Consider the following 16,643-nt stretch of genomic DNA (forward strand, 5'->3'; position numbering starts at 1 on the left):
CCCCCGCTGACGGGGGCAGGGCTTGGGCTGCCGGCCCCAATTGCCCGGCCCCGCTCTCAAGGGGCTCGGGGCTGCCAGCTGCCCTGCTGACAGGGGCAGGGCTCGGGCTGCCAGCCCCAAGTGCCCGGCCCCGCTCTCCCTTGGACTCGGGGCTGCCAGCCTCACCGGAGCGCTGGGGCTCAGGCTGCCAGCTGCCCCGCTGACAGGGGCAGGGCTCGGGCTGCCGGCCCCAACTGCCCAGCCCCGCTCTCAAGGGGCTCGGGGTTGCCATCCCCGCCGGAGCGCTGGGGCTCGAGCTGCCGGCTCCCCCGCTGACGGGGGCAGGGCTTGGGCTTCTGGCCCCAACTGCTCGGCCCCATCTCAAGGGGCTCGGGGCTGCCAGCCCCGACGGAGCGCTGGGGCTCGGGGCTGCCGGCTCCCCCGCTGACGGGGGCAGGGCTTGGGCTGCCAGCCCCAACTGCACGGCCCTGCTCTCCCTAGGGCTCTGGTTGTCTGCCCTGCAACCAGGTCCCACCTGCTGCCTCCAATGCCGGGGTCCTCTGGCCGCCATTACTGAATTTTTTCTTGCGAACCCCCTGTAACGTTCTGCGAACCCCCAGGGGTTCGCGAACCCCACTTTGGGAACCACTGTATTAGACCAATGTCATATGGATGTATTTAGTTCTAGTATGGACCTTTATTCTTGTATTTTGATATAAGAAATTATTTTTGTTTAGGTTGGAGACCCTAGCACTGCTCGAATTACGTCTCGGATTGGAAAAGAATACACTAATGTCATAAATATGCTCCTTTTAACTCTTCCTGGGACACCTACAACTTATTATGGTGAAGAAATAGGAATGGAAAATATTGCAACTGAAAATGTGAGTGAAGGACTTATAAATTCAAATCCCCTAAGGAGCACTATTAGTTCTGAGTACACAGAATTTTCTAACAAAACAGTAACTTTTGTTTAATTAAGCACATATATTTCTCATTCCATCCCCAACCACTGTCCTGTTTCTAAAATAATCTTTCCCGAGTTAAAGGGGAGCAACCACTTGATTATTCTCATTTATTATTATCTCCATGAAAAGTCAGCATTGAGTGGGAGCATTCTGAATGGCAGATGTTCCTCCTTTATTGGTTTCTTACTCACTCACTATGGGAGAGAACTGAGTGTGTGAGAGAACCAGAGTAGCTTCATCTCCTCATGCCCCTGCACAGAGCTAGTAGTTATCCAGCCCTAGATGACCTGAGCACAAGGACTGCATGTGGATAACAGCAATGGTAGGACTAGCCTTCCCAAAGTAGGCTCCTCTGCCCACTGCCCCCAGCCCCAGCCGGGCTGAAGGAAGTATATGGTGTTAAAGGGTGTAGTAGAATAGAATACACAATGCATTCTCGTGGCTAATAGTGATAATACACATCTAGGCACCAAAGCAGTCTGCCTTGGATGCTGAAGAGAGTTCTGTGTTGAGGCAAAGATTTTCAGTGACAAACCCACCTTTTCTCCCCTGACCCCTTCAAGTGGATTAATGAGTCCTTCTAGCAGTTAAATCTTTTCAGGAAAACTTTGCCTTTCCTTCCAGAAATATGCTGACAAAGCTTCTCAAGGGCTTATTACTACAGATCCCAGAGCCTTGTCTGCTGCAAACACAAAGCTGCTTCTTAGAAAGGTCTCACCCTTTGGCACAACCCTCTCTCTCTGGGGTTTCAATGGCCATCCAGTTCTGAGCCCTGGGCCACAGGAGGGAAGGAAAGGTTTCCTTTAACCCTCAGAGACAGGACTCATGAGCAGGGTCTCTGAGAAAGGAGGAGTCATTTGCTGAGGTACACTTTTGCAGCCATGAAAATTTACTCCTGGGGGAATTCTGCACCATAAAATAAAAAATTCTGCACACAATATTTTAAAAATCTGCAAATTTTATTTACCAAAACAACGCAATATAATCACAGCAGTTTCAATTATTTTGGTAATTTATTTCAAAGTACCCATCAGCAAGGATGTCTATAACAACAGACAAAAAAGATTCAGGAAATTTTTTGATGAATAGATTCCTTACTAGGCATACTAATACAGAACTCTAAGTAATAATTCATTTAAACGACAATACAGAACCATATTTCCTGCACCCCTCAGAAGCAGTGTAAACGCTTGAGGGAGTCGGGGGTAACAGAGGAGTTGAGGGAGAGGGAAGTAATTGCTGGGAAAGAGTCTGGATGTGAACTTGGAGGGTTGCTGGGTATGGGTGGGAAAAGTATAGAACAGGGTTTTTTTTGGGGGGGGCAGAGAGGGATTGTTAGGGAGCCTCCCCCATGCAGACCCTGGCTTACCTTTAGCATCTCCCATTCAGTCAGACACATCTGCCCCTGTCCCCCTGTGTCCCTGCACTCCTCAGCTAGTCCCCTCCCCATGTGTCTGTGCCCCCACTCAGCCAACCCCCTTCTCCCATGTGTCCCTACACCCCCCCATTCCCACGTATTCCTGCACCTCCACTCCCGTACAGTCCCTGCCCCAGTCTGTCCTCCCACACTAGCCCTAATGAACCCATCTTTGACCCCCCAGCAGCCCCATGTGTCCACACTGTCTGTCTCTCCATATTCCCTGTCTCCCGATGTGGCCCCACCAGTGCTGTGAAGAAGGCAGGCTCTTTCTCTTCCCTTTGGGTGCTGGGGCTGGCAGGGGATTGGCTGCTCTGTGCTAGTGCCACAGTGGCCCCTTGTGGGCAAAAGTCAGAACTGCAGCAACTTTCCAGAAGAAGTTTATTTTCTGCAGGGAAAAAAAATTACATGTGGTACAGAATTCCTGCAGGAGTAACAACTGAAGCCCCAGGAGATAAACTGAATGAGGTGAGGGAGCATTACAGGGTACAGACATCTGGGACTGGTGGTTATCCTGCCTGTCAGAACATGTGAGCAGGAGAAACCCAGTACCTATATTGCCACAGAAAGGAAAGTGGTACAGCTGGTCAAAATTTTCCTAACAGTTTTTCACAGAGAAAGGCCTTTTTACACACACACACACACACACACACACACACACACACACACACACACTTACTTTTTTTGGTGAAATTGCTGAAATGTGTGTGTAAAATATTTCATGTTTTTAAAATTTTACAAAGTTTATCAAATCATTGCAACTGTTGCTAGAGCTTTTGATAATTTAGAGAAGGTGTTCAATCATATATTCAATAAAATTTTTGAAAAAATATTGAAAAACAGTCAGGAAATGTTTTTGAAAAAGTCTATTTTGAACTTTTCAAAACAAAACTTGGAAGTTTTCACAAAGCTAGCTTTTCATTTTTGATCAGCTGTAATAATTTGTTTTGCAACATACAACACAACTGTCACACTTCTCAAAATTTTAAATAATTCTTTACGTTTTGCAAGCAAGTTTTGACATGTTTTTCATTTACCTGTTACCGACCATGAGTTCTAAGAGTATATCTTGCACTTGAGGAGGGAATCCTACAAAAGGACTGATATACACCTCTACCCCAATATAACGCTGTCCTTGGGAGCCAAAAAATCTTACCATGTTATAGGTGAAACCGCGTTACATCAAACTTGCTTTGATCCGCCGGAGCACGCAACCCCTCCCCCCTGGAGCGCTGCTTTACTGCATTATATCCGAATTCGTGTTATATCGGGTCGCGTTATATCGGGGTAGAGGTGTATTGAAAACTGTAATATATTTACAAAGCACTCATCAGGACAGATTACATTTTCTCAGATAATTAGAGCTAAAAATATAATACATTGTAGAACAGTTAACAAGCACGGATACGCTACTGAATAAGGTACTTACAGTCTTCAAATTTAATATAAACTTTGATTATTCAAATATTAGTACAGTATCTCTTTCCAGGTTACAGATCACCTCATACATCCACTAACTGCATTTCTGTCAAAGAATTTACATGGTCCTCATTACTGTAAAATCTGACCACCTAATAATTATTAATAGCTTTTTATCCTCACACCACTTCTGGGCAGGGTAGGCAAGTATTATCCCAATTTTACAGATGGGGAACTGAAGCACAGAGTAGATTAAGTAACTTCCCAGAAGTCACACAGAAAATCTGCGTCTGAGCTGGGAATTGAACACAGGTCTGCAGCACTCAGTCCAGTGCCAAATCCATTACACAGTTTTTCCTCCCCCTTTTAGTGATAGCTTTTGATTCTCTCTCTTCATGATCCCCCTACACTTGTGGGATTTTTAATTACTTCCTGTAAAGCTTTAGGTCTAGGACCTAATTAAAGTCCCCTATGAGATGAAATAATCTTGACATGAGAGAGAAGCTTGAGCAAAAGATTGTTAACTGGATCATTCTTTAGCACATTAACGAGGATGTTTTTGAATGGTGCCCAATACTCTCTTATTTTTAGGTGACCTTTCCAGAGAAGTCACCCATGCAGTGGAATGGCAATCTTCATGCCGGCTTCAGTGAGGGTAATTTAAGCTGGTTACCTGTTAATCTGGACTACCAAAATGTAAATGTCGAAGTAAGTATTTAAATTAAGGACACAGTCATATGGGTTACAAAAAAATGCTAGCAAAATAGCTTCAGCTAAATGAAGCTCTAATTTGTTTTGATTAGTGGAATGGGGGCAGTTTAACTAAGTTAAAACTAAAACCAAGAAAAAACAAATCTGTCGAAGAAAAATGGTAAAAAATCTCATTGCAACAGCAAAGGCTATTTTACTAGCCCTCATTTAACCAGAAAAATATGGTGATATTGAAGTGATTTTTTTTTTTAGTCTAATTCATTTAATCTTTCATCATTAATCTGAAATCTACTCACCCCCATTTTAATTTAGATTAATACAAGTAGGCTTTGTTAAACTTAGCAGGAAAATAAGATGGATGCATTTCTAGGTTTGCATATGTTGTTCTGTCTAAGACCAAACTTGGCAGTTGCTGTTAAACCAAGTAGGTCAAGTACTGGTATTGTTGATCTACAACAGTAAACAACAGCAAAGAAAAAACACTTGAAACTAATCCATTGGGGGTTGCTTCTGCAGCACTGAAGTCAGTGGGAGCAAAATCAAGTCCTTGATGCTGAATGCTCCGATTCCTTGGTATGGAATGCTTTGCTGACAAAAAGTGTATGAAGCGCAATGGAAGGAGCAAAGACAGTTGTAGGAGAAGGAGACATGGCTATCATCATGGGTGGAGTGGCAAATGTGGACAATATGGGGAGAGATAGGGCAGATAAGTATATGAAGAGGCAGAGTTGTGAAGGTCCCCAGAGGTTGAGGACAAATAGCTTCAACTTGAATCTGTGGAAGGATTTGCAGCGGGGGCTGAGAGTCCGAAAGCTGGGAAGATAATCTTAGCAGATGTGGTAATCACTTCTGTACTTCAAAGTAACATTTCCAACATTTAACGAGGAATAAATGACTACGGTAATGATGTTTTTTTTTTTTTTTTTAAAACAGGTTCAAAAGACTCAACCTAACTCAACACTGAATCTATATCGAGAGCTAAATTTACTTCGCAACAATGAGCTGCCCATTCAGAGGGGATGGATGTGCTACATTTGGAATGACAGCAATGTTTTTGTGTATCTGAGGGAATTAGATGGATTAGACACAGTCTTTATAATGGTTCTCAATTTTGGACAGGAATCAATCACAGACCTGAAAGCTGTAGTTTCTGAGCTTCCGTCTGAAGCTACCATAAGGCTAAGCACTAATTTTAGCAACACTGGTAAAGTTGTAAATACCAAAACAATTAAAACTGAAAAGGGGGAAGGAATTGTCCTTGAGTATAAAACAAGGAAGACAGTTCATACTATGGAAACTTTCCAAGGGAAGTGTTTTGTGGCTGAAAAAGCATGTTATTCTAGTGCCTTGAATATACTCTACATGCATTGCTAAGCGCTAGGGCATGTAGGAAATTTTGTTTTATGCATTTAAGGCAGGAAAGGTTGATTTCAGGTAAATACTGTGAATAGTTGGCAATGGCTTTTTAAACTTGCTGGTTTGTGTATTAAATGAACAGCAGCCCATAAACAAACTAATATGGCTTAATTGTCTGGCCTCTTTTATTGGTGTGTGAGCAATGGTGGTGAGTGGAGGGCAGAAGGTGCTTAGCTTAAGGGCAACCAACTAACCAACAACCATGGAGGCTAGAGTTTCCAGAGGGATTGTGAACAGGCACAAGGAAAGGTAAGGATCCTCCCCTGTAAAGCCATCCCTGGGGCTGGTCCATTCCAGATAAGTATTTGTGCAAGGGTAGAACACTAGCCATATGCCTATAGGGCTCCTAGAGGCATTGTGCCTAAGGTATAAAGCTCTTAAGATTTCCTGCTTGAGTGTTGTACCTGTGCACTGTGTACCCCTATTGTGGGCTGTATCTGACTGCCACAACTCAGCCACAAATCCTGTGGCCGTTTACACTCCATAGTACTTGTTTTGCAAGTTTCCTATTTGTGTAATGGGCACTGAATTGTCTGAAATAGTTAGAAGCAAATAAGTCATCAGGTCAGTTTTAAAACAACTCATTTAGAGGAAAGAGAAAATTGAGAGCTGATCAAGGCAAATAAGTAACAAACAAGTGTTTAGTACCAGCTGGAAGAGAAATTTACTTACTGAACATGTCATAATTAAAGCTACAATTTAGTCACCGAGGTCATGGCAGTCATGGATTCTGTGACTTTACTGGACCTCTGGGACTTCTAGGGCTTCACGATGGGGAGGAAGGACTGTGCGCCCCTGCCCTGCAACTGGAGCTGGCTGGAACCAGGATCCTACAGCCCCAGGGTTGGCAGGGGTTGGGGCCATGCACCCAAGCCCCATGGCTTTTGCCAGGGGCTGCATCCACCTCCCCAGCTGCTGCCAGGGTTTTGGCAGGGGATGCAGCTGGGGCCATGCTCCCCTGCCCCACAGCTGTGGCCAGCTCTGGAGCGGGGGGCTGTGACCCCCGCCATGGCAGGGGGCTTGGCCTGTAAGTCGTTCCCCCCCCCCCCCCCCCAGTTATTTGTAGTAAAAGTCATGGACAGGTCATGGGCTCCGTGAATTTTTGTTTATTGCCCGTGATCTGTCGGTGACTTTTACTAAAAATAACCGTGATAAAAATCTTAGCCTTAGTCATAATTCTTCTATGAAGATCGAATTTGTAAGGGATCCACCCTCCTCTGTAGATTTGGGATGCATGTTTGTATTCATTCATCTTTTTTGTTTGCACAAGGAACTGGTAGCTAGAGGCTGGAGACGCTGCTCCTCCAATGCAGCAGGGAAGGAATTTACCACCTGGTATGTATATGTAAGCCAGTAGCTCACACAACTCTGCCTTTATGAGCTCCTGGTCTGGTTATGCACCGGAAGCAGGGACCCATATCTGGGATCTATTACAGCTGGTTCCTTTGGAGAATGAGTGCTCATTTTTTAAATTTACAGGTATGTGATATGGCTTTTTCAGAAGTCTAATGTGTATATATACAGTTTTTAAATCTTTCAACAAATTCTGAAATAACTGTGCATGTTAAATAAACCACTTCTTCAAGTTATTCTCTCTCAAGTCCAAATTCTTTGTACAGAAAAGCAAGGTGGCTTGTAACCTAAAACAATGAAAATTTAGTTAAAAAAAAAAGTCAGAGGACTCATTCTAAAAAAATCTTTGGATTTCTGTCAAACCTTCCCACCCTTTTTCTGGCCCATTCTTACATTATTCACCCTGATAGCCACTGGTGCCACTAAATACCGCCTTGCAGCAATCTGAGATGTAAACAGAGACTTTCCAGATCAATTTTCTTTAGAAAAAAGCAGCCACTGGGATCTGAAAAGCTTCCCAGTAAGAAAATGTTATTGGGCATGGGACAGCAGTAACGGTGAAGGAGGTGTCACCAGGTGCTTTCAGAGTTGATTTGCTTAAACTATAATGCTATTTGTAGAATGCTTAGGAGTTTAAAAAAAAATCCACTTAAAATCTGGAATTTCTAAAAGACAAATTGCCCCCCACAGTATAAACCAAACTTACACAATTTAAAGCTGCAGAAACACATTGGTGATTTTCTCAACCAAGAAGGCTGATGAGAGCAAATGAAAGGCAGTTTAATCAGAACATTTTGAGCCTTTACAATTGGATGGTGTAAAGCTTTCGCTATTACTGTACCAATACTTTGCACTATTTAGAGCTGTTCATCCAAAGGTATCAAAGCACTTTACAAACAATTAAAGCTCAGAACACTGGTGAGCAGTTCCGTAGTTAAGTACCCCATTTAAAAGATGGGTAAGCTGAGGCACAATGAGGTTAAGTGACTTGTCTATGGTCACACACACAGGGAGCCAGGAACAGCAGCTGAGAATTCTAACTCCCAGGCCCATCCAACTCAACCAGTGGTTCTTGTTTGTTAGCACCAATGTGTATTAAATAATACACAAAATGATGACATCATAGTGTTAGTATACACTTCATTATAGATTTGTTTTTGTCCTAACTATAAAAATGTACAATAGAGGAATCATACCTCATTTAATGAATCCTCCCACAATGGAGCACAATGACTGCCTCCTGCCTGAACATTTAAGATGATATTAGGTATCAGGTTTCCTGAAACAAAAATGTTTAATGTCCGTCACTGTTGAATGAACAAGGAAAGGTGGAGCTGTGTGTGTTATGTGGAGAGGGATGATATTACCACTATCCTGGACAAGATACTTGTGTAGTTCTACAAGCAAGAAAATTGGGGGGGAGGGGGAACAATTGTATGACATTAAACCACACGTAATAGGTTGGTGGATGAACTATTTGCATTAAATGGTTCCTGATGATTACATATTTCAGGAAGTATATATAGACAATTGTCTCTCAATTCTTTTCAGAAGGATGGATTTTCTCTTCATGAGCAAGGCAGCAGCAGCTGCCATCTTTACTTATTCCCTGCAGCTAGGCTCCCAGCTGACGGGAACAGCTAATTCAAGAGCTAAAACTGTGAAAGAGGGCCTCTTCCCCTCATTAGTACAGATTAGTTGGAGTCTGTTGTACTAAAACATAATTTTAGCATCTGTTACTGAAAGAAAGTTCTTGGCTGGTGATAACTTCTATCAGCAATATACAACTTCCATGCTTTAACAGTCATGTCATAGTATCTCCGGGAATAGCATGTCTACAACTTCAGAATGAACAGGGAAATAGTAGGTTTGTGCAGGCTCTGAATAATAAAGGGCTTTAAAATTCACAGCAAGGGAAAGATAGATTAAGTGGATTATTAATTTATTTTTTTAAAAAGAATTATTTAGCACCCATTAGCTTGACTATTTTAAGGCAAATTTTGGATCCCAAAATTGATGAGTGCCTTTTAAGATTCTGGAGAGTGAGTACTAAAAGCTTTAGCCCTACCCATATCATTACAAGTAGGCAGCTTAACCCATACAATAAATATGGGTAGACTAATTTCTCAAGGTTATAGGTACCCTGAATTGCTTCCAACCTTTCGATATTGTGCTTTATATAGTACACACATGCACAGTGGAACAAATTATCTAACATTTTCAGAATTTCTTTTAAGAAACATACTGTAAAGTGAACAAAATTCTGAACCAAACTCTCTCAAATAAAAATGGCATATATAATGGATGTTTGCCTCTAGGGAGTGGAATCCCTGTCATTAGAGGTTTTTAAGAACAGGTTAGACAAACACCTGTCAGGGCTGGTCTAGGAGCTGCCTCAGTGCAGTGGACTGAACTAGATGACCTATCGAGGTCCCTTCCACTCTTACATATCATATGATTGATGGATAATTAGTTATGTGACTTTTGTGTGTGCTTATTTAACAACGTATATAAAAGACACTTCCACATTACCTTTCTTATTCATGCTTCTAGCATGATCCCTTTCTGCTTTTCTAAGTTTATGCACATATCTTAATAATCCTATCAGTGGTATTCGTTGATCATTTTCATATGCTGTGATTAAAATTGAAGGATAAGCCTAAAAGAGAGATGGGGGGAAAAAGTTATTAACATTTTCACTTCCTAAAATGTGAACAACCTGAAGAATTCCACTTTGAATCCCTATACTATTACAGTACTTGAAGGCTTGCTACATTTGACAATGATGGAGAAAAGATATCTTCTATATTTAGCATTGCAGCCTGCTTCTTTTTATAAAGCCCTACATTAGCATCCCTATAATTTTAACTTGAAAATTGGTTTGGTCTGAAAACGGCCAGATTTATCCTCAAGGGACCATCTGCCATGAAGTGATAACCGAAGCGCAGAATACTCTGACCATGCCTCTCCCCTCCTAACAAAACCCCTCTTCTGAGAGTTACTGGAGCAACTCCACACTTCCTGGGGACTGCCTCACTCATGTAGGAGTGATGCAAAAGGAGCTCCAGTCACTTATCAGCTTACAAATAAGGAATTTTACTTACAATTACATTTATTTCTCGCTGTGGTCTTAATTTACAGATAAAAAGTCAAATTAGTAATTTTGCATCAATTAGATGTAGTAAGAGTTCACATACACAGAAGACTATCATTAGGGAAGTTGTACAGCATTAATAACCAGTCACAGTTCAGAGAAAATGAATTAGCCATTCAGAAATGACATCGAAACATTTACTTGCACCATGTGTCTAGTGACACTACTCCTCTTCCACAGTGACAATTCCCTAGTCTGGCAGCAAAACTATTAAAAAATCCTCACAAGGGAAGAAACAATATTTTTCATGCTGTGGTGTGTTGTATAATAGGAATAATCTAATACTTTATAGTATGCCAGCAATAAAACTTTTGAGATTGATTAATTGTCTAAGGGGAGGTGTTCAATCAATTTCAGTAGCCATTTATGATTTTGTACACTACAAAGCAATATAGATTATTCCTGAACTAACTAGCCAAAGATGGCTTCTTCATATTCAATCAGGATTTATCTTTTAAGAACACATAGTTCACAATCTCAAGTTCCTAAGGCCCTAAAGAATGAATCTGCAATTCTGCATTTTCATGATCAAATGTTTTATTTGTTTAGTCTGTGTGGTACTATACATTGTATTAAGAAAAAGCAGAATGGTTTAATTACTCCTTAGTACCTGTGGCTTAATATTATGATAAGGGCAATAACTTTTAATATATTCCATGTACTTTTCATCTGCTAATGGATTTCCCCATTCTTCCTGTTCTTCAATTGTCAGTGGGAGATCAGTGTCCAACATTGTATTTAGAACATCTAGGAAAGGGGCCTAAAAAACAAAACAAAAAGATGGTTTCACAAACTTAAGATACAGTTAACAAAAGAGAGGACACTGAACCTTCATGTAAGTCCAGTCTACTCTACTAGAATCCACTAAATGTCTGTGATGGCACAAATTTACGGCCTGACCCAAAGCCAATGAAGTCAATGGAAAGACTCCTTTAATCCTCTTATAATCATGCACGCTTGTTCAGGAGAGCAGTGAGAGTTCAGAAAAAGTTTTTCCAAATAATTATTTATTCTATGTTGTGTACAGAGGTTGTGTATGTATAAGCACCTCTTGATTCTACCTCTGCTGAAATCCTTAGCCATACTTCCATCTCCTGTCACCTTCACTATGACAACTCTCTTTTCTATAGCCTTCCATAGTTCTAGCTCTTCAGGGTAAAGAATGCCTGTCTGCTCCCTCATACAATGAAATCGCAACATTACCCCCATCCTTGAACAATCTTTCACTGAGTAAGAAATTGTTGACTAATTCTGAAATTAGAGAAGATAAAATAAACAACATAGTTTAACCTCCTATTCCATTCAGGGCCGGCTCTACCATTTTTGCTGCCCCAAGCAAAAAAAAAAAAAAACAAAACCGCTCGGACTGCCGCCGCCCGAACTGCCGATGCTAAAAAAAAATAAAAGCTGCCCGGACTCTGCCGCCCCAAGAATGGACGGAATGCCGCCCCTTAGCATGTGCCACCCCAGGCACGTGCTTCCTCTGCTAATGCCTGGAGCCGGCCCTGATTCCATTAGAAATCTGTCATCTCACCTGTAAAACTACGGCTCTGATGAGATCAGGATCAGCATTGCACAGAGCTCCTGCAAGAACTCCTCCTGCACTGCTACCTGTTAGCGCTGTATACTTTGGCTGAGAAAATCCTAGTTCATGCAAGAGCATTATACAAGCCTTAAGGTCGTGGAGACCTTTGAGTTTATTATGCATACATCCATCTTTATGCCAACTCAGGCCTAACTCTCCGCCACCCCTGAAATTTAAAACAATTCAAGTCACAAAAGTCACAGAACTTATGTTTCAAATATTAAGACATCATCATCATCTGTGGTAGTACAAAATAATGTTTTAGTATCCATAACTAACCTTCCCTTCCTTTCTATCATACAAACACCTACTCACTTCTTCATGGTAAAATGTCAGGGGAAAAAACCCATTCACTCTGGTGAAACTTAAAAAAAACCAACAACCTAGTATGTGTGCACTGTCTCTAGAACTGCACACGCACCAATATGCTTAGTGTGAATATTCCAAAGTCATCAGAGAAGGACTATGAGGGAAGGTCTGCCTGGGTTGTCGTCACAGTAGATCAGTATTTTAAATTACCAAAGTAGATAATATCACTTTAAAATTATTTATACACACACTTATAAATAATAAAGGGAAACTCAGGTAAAAATTACATTTTTCCATCTGTGTGTTACTAATCAATTAAACAATGAAAAATTAAATCAGTTTATTTTTCACCCATTACATTCATTGAAGTGTTGCCTTTCATTCAGTTTGAGTTAGGACACTAGGCTAATCAGTTTCACTTTCTGGTTCACATACATTTGCAAAGTGCTACAATGTGTGGTTGCAAACACTTCAAGGGAAAGTTTAATTCTGTTTTTTTAAAATAATACTTCGTTAATATATATTTTTTTGTTAATCGTATGAACCGTCACAAATATTTTTCACAAACCAGTAATTTGGATCTAAATTACCTTACAGCATCTTTTAATTTAGAACAAAATCGCAACTGAATAAATTGCCAGAATACTTCATCTATAATGTTATCATTGTAAAACAAGTAGGCCTTGGCTAAGTCATAAGATGCTAACAGACAAAGAACATGTTTTCCATTGAGCAATATCAGAATATAAATGTAACTGCGGACTCAGAAGCTGATTTTATAGTTGAAGTAGCCTCATGAGCAATAAATGATATTTCATCTCATTTAAGCAACACTTTCTCCCTGTTAAAGAACATAACTGAGAAATAATGAAGTTTTCCTGTATCTTTGATCAGATGAATGAAATTTTTAGAACCAAATGAAAGCTGGAAAGAGACTGTACATTGTGGTAAAAATGACTGCAATAGGATTGTAGTTGAACAGAAAGCAGAGAGGAGTTAGCCAAAAAAGAGACAAGAAATAGGTTACAGGCTTGGATACTGTTTTTAAAAGGCAAATGCTTTTCAACAGATACAGATCAAACATGAATGTATGCTACTAGCCTGGGAATAAGAGGGTGATGGTAAATTCTTACACCATGAACATAATAGCAGAAATTATGTTTTTGAGCAAGGACAAGATGTGACTTTACAGAAAATGATGTGTGTATTAGAGAAGTCAGATACTGTCAGGGCTAAGCTGAAAAATCACATACAACCATCCTGCAGATAAGCAGAGACACTCCACTGTGCATGGATCTTGTGAATTTAACCTTATTTGCTTTAGGTATCAGTGGGGTAGCCGTGTTAGTCTGGATCTGTAAAAAGCAACAGAGAGTCCTGTGGCACCTTTAAGTGCTTTAGGGCACTTGAGTTGTAATTGAATCACTTAATTACCTATAATTTTATGGAAGATGGAAATGTGATGGTATAGGAATGGCTACAGTACAAGACAGCAAAACGAAAAGGCTCTTCCTAGCAGTCTCAAGAATATTGACCATGTGCCCTACAAATAAAAATCTTTATTACATTATATACCTACAACTTACCTAACATGGCAATATGCTAATATCCAACCATCTTCAATTAGCATCAGCTTCTCAGCTTTAAAGCTCATGTTCAAATCTATGCCATAAGCTCCATATACATGAACCAGAAGTGGTTTCCTGTGTAGCTCTTTAGAATTTGTATTATAAAAAACTGTAATTGGCACCAAAATTTCATCCTGGAAATGAAGGAGTATTTTACATTAAAGGATGTTTCAGAGTTCACAATGACACATAGCAATGAAAACTTCAATTATTTATTTTAAATGTGTTTTTTTGATTACAGTAATTTTTTCCCCCCACTTAGATTGTACAAAGCACTCCTGAAAAATAAAGCTAGAGACTGAACCTCTGCTGGGCTGGTTTACTGATGCAGAGTATAAAATTCATTTAAGTGCAACACCTGAGGTGTTTTTAAAATATCAAAGTACCCAGCTCTTCCGTCCCCTTGTAACACCATCAATATGTATTATGAACTGAATATTTAGCACTTACTGTAGCAGCAAACTTGTTATTAACTTAACATCTAAACTTTTTTAAACTCAGAAGGTTGTTAACTTTTTTCCCTTCTTGACTGATGTAGGCTGTACATCATTTTGGCATTTTTTGTTTGTTTGTTTGTCATAAAGACATAATACTAATACAATTGTATCAGGTCATATTCAGCTACATCCTCTTAACTATAGCATACCAGCTCCAAGGTACACCAAATCTGGAAAAAACCATCAACACTACCTTTTCCTGATCTTTTTTCTATAGCGCTGGAGAAAACACCTACTGTTCTAGTAAATATGGCACCAGTAGTTCTTTATGGTATTTATTCCTGAGTCCCTTCCACAAACAGTTTCTACAGAGGGGGTACGGTGCATGGGGAAGGTAGTGGGGAGGGGAAATGGCTGAAAATCTTACCGTGCTCTTAGCTTCTAACCGTAGAGTGTGGCAATTAATTGTAATTGGTGCCTCCTGCTCAACGAGATGATTTTCCACCAATGTATATGCAAAACGTTTAGGGGGTTGTATTGGGGAGGTGAGCTGAAAATAGCAAGTGCTGGCATTGTACTCAGGATGGGATTCTGACTCAAATGCACAGGCCCATGCAGGTAACTGAGAAAATGAAGATTGTTAATAATCCCAAAAATTTAAAGTGAAACCTTTTACTGCGTTTATAATTATGTCCATTGCCTCCTCTCAAATGAAAAGATTTGGACATCATGCTTAATTACCTCAGTTTGTATTTAACACAAGCTCCATGTCTTATACATTAAAATGTTTAATGAAACAGTGTCAGCAAGTGTAAGAATTTAGCTAATCTTTTTCTACAGCCACCTAATGAGGTTCAACAATGAAGTAAAATGGAATATAAAACCTAATTCCAAAGTTTTTCATAGAGAGGACAAAATAAATACAGCCATATTCAAAGGACCATTTAAAAATGGGAATACTATATTAGCAAGATTTAAAAAAAATATAATTAAGATACCTTGTATTCTACTGCATTTTTTAACAATTTTCCTTATCTCATTTCCCCTCTGATCTACCACTTCTTGTTCAACTTGTAATACAGCCAAGTCAATGTCAGTTATTACTCCAGTGCCGTAAGTTGACTCAGTAGTGCTCAGCCACTTAAAACCCCTGCCTCTAACTTTGTTCCCAGTGCTAGCCACTGTGAAGAACAAAACCTTTTCTTGGCACATCTACACTCAGAAACTCACTGCTATTATGTTTAAGATTTTTAACTCTACTAAAAATGAAAGGAATCAAGATTCATTCTTTGAGAGCAGCAGGGTCCTGTGTCAAGCCCCCTGCTAGACCACAACTTACTTTAAGGAATTCTGGTTAGCAGGTTGATAGAGGCTTCAGAAATTGTGCCACTAAAAGTCAAAGTTTTACAGAGAAATTGCAGTCCCTTCTCTGAACAATTGATTCAACTGAACAAGATCATTTTAAAAAGCAACAGTCTCAGCAACTGTGCTGGGAGTGTACTATATTTACCTATAGGAACACCATTAGAAGGAGGTTTGTAGAATACAACATTAGTAACTTATTGCAACAAGGTTAAGAATTCTTCAGATTTGTATTTTTGAATAAATACAAAGAAACAATTTTAAAGTCTGTGGTTGAATTGTTTGTCTGCAGAAATTAAAGTATTTTGATGAGATAGGAGTTAAAAGGAAAAAGATCAAAGTCATAATGAAAATTTGGCATCTAACAACTAGGAAAAGTAGGAAATAATTATTTTTTATCAATCATATTGTAATAAACATAATTCTTCTAAATTACTTACTATTAGGGTGTGTCAGCATTACACATTGGTCTTCTGAATACTCTTTCAATATACTGACTTTGGCTATCTATCTTGCTTCTCTCAGTGGGCCAGATTATGATACCCTAATTCTCACTGCATAGTACCTTACACCACCAGTTGGCCCATTGAAGTCAATGAGACTACTACTTAACTTGATCAAGGGGATCAGAAACTGGCCTTATGGTAACAGGTCTGACTGTAATATGAGATCAGAAGACAGTAACATACACTTAAAAGTACACACAATGACATGTCACTGTTGTAGTATTCACAGCTTCTCTGTTGCTGACATTTATATTAATTTCTACTTTTATATTAACAAAGAGTCCTACGGCACCTTATAGACTAACAGACGTATTGGAGCATAAGCTTTCGTGGGCGAATACCCACTTCGTCAGACGCATGTGGTGGAAATTTCCAGAGGCAGGTATAAATATGCAGGCC

At 40.1% G+C, this 16,643-nt stretch overlaps 2 protein-coding genes across 2 annotated transcripts in view; one reads left to right on the top strand and one right to left on the bottom strand.

The window, feature by feature from the left end:
- Positions 1 to 6,316, top strand: part of SLC3A1 (solute carrier family 3 member 1) — a 25,337-nt gene extending 19,021 nt beyond the window's left edge. Inside the window, exons 8-10 of the mRNA XM_024210688.2 lie at positions 717 to 900; positions 4,388 to 4,491; positions 5,428 to 6,316. Coding sequence (XP_024066456.1) covers positions 717 to 900; positions 4,388 to 4,491; positions 5,428 to 5,868 — 729 coding nt within the window. The 3' untranslated portion in view covers positions 5,869 to 6,316. The remainder of the gene's footprint in view (positions 1 to 716; positions 901 to 4,387; positions 4,492 to 5,427) is intronic.
- A 694-nt stretch (positions 6,317 to 7,010) lies between these two features.
- PREPL (prolyl endopeptidase like) overlaps positions 7,011 to 16,643 on the bottom strand; it is a 24,534-nt gene continuing 14,901 nt past the window's right edge. Inside the window, exons 9-15 of the mRNA XM_024210687.2 lie at positions 14,804 to 14,998; positions 13,898 to 14,073; positions 11,952 to 12,168; positions 11,028 to 11,177; positions 9,796 to 9,922; positions 8,460 to 8,542; positions 7,011 to 7,550 (exon numbers count right to left, since the gene is read on the bottom strand). Of these exons, the coding sequence (XP_024066455.1) occupies positions 7,497 to 7,550; positions 8,460 to 8,542; positions 9,796 to 9,922; positions 11,028 to 11,177; positions 11,952 to 12,168; positions 13,898 to 14,073; positions 14,804 to 14,998 (1,002 nt within the window). The 3' untranslated portion in view covers positions 7,011 to 7,496. The remainder of the gene's footprint in view (positions 7,551 to 8,459; positions 8,543 to 9,795; positions 9,923 to 11,027; positions 11,178 to 11,951; positions 12,169 to 13,897; positions 14,074 to 14,803; positions 14,999 to 16,643) is intronic.

Source organism: Terrapene carolina, unplaced genomic scaffold (assembly GCF_002925995.2).
Source record: "Terrapene carolina triunguis isolate 2854851 unplaced genomic scaffold, T_m_triunguis-2.0 Scaffold120, whole genome shotgun sequence".
Lineage (NCBI taxonomy): Eukaryota > Metazoa > Chordata > Testudines > Emydidae > Terrapene > Terrapene triunguis.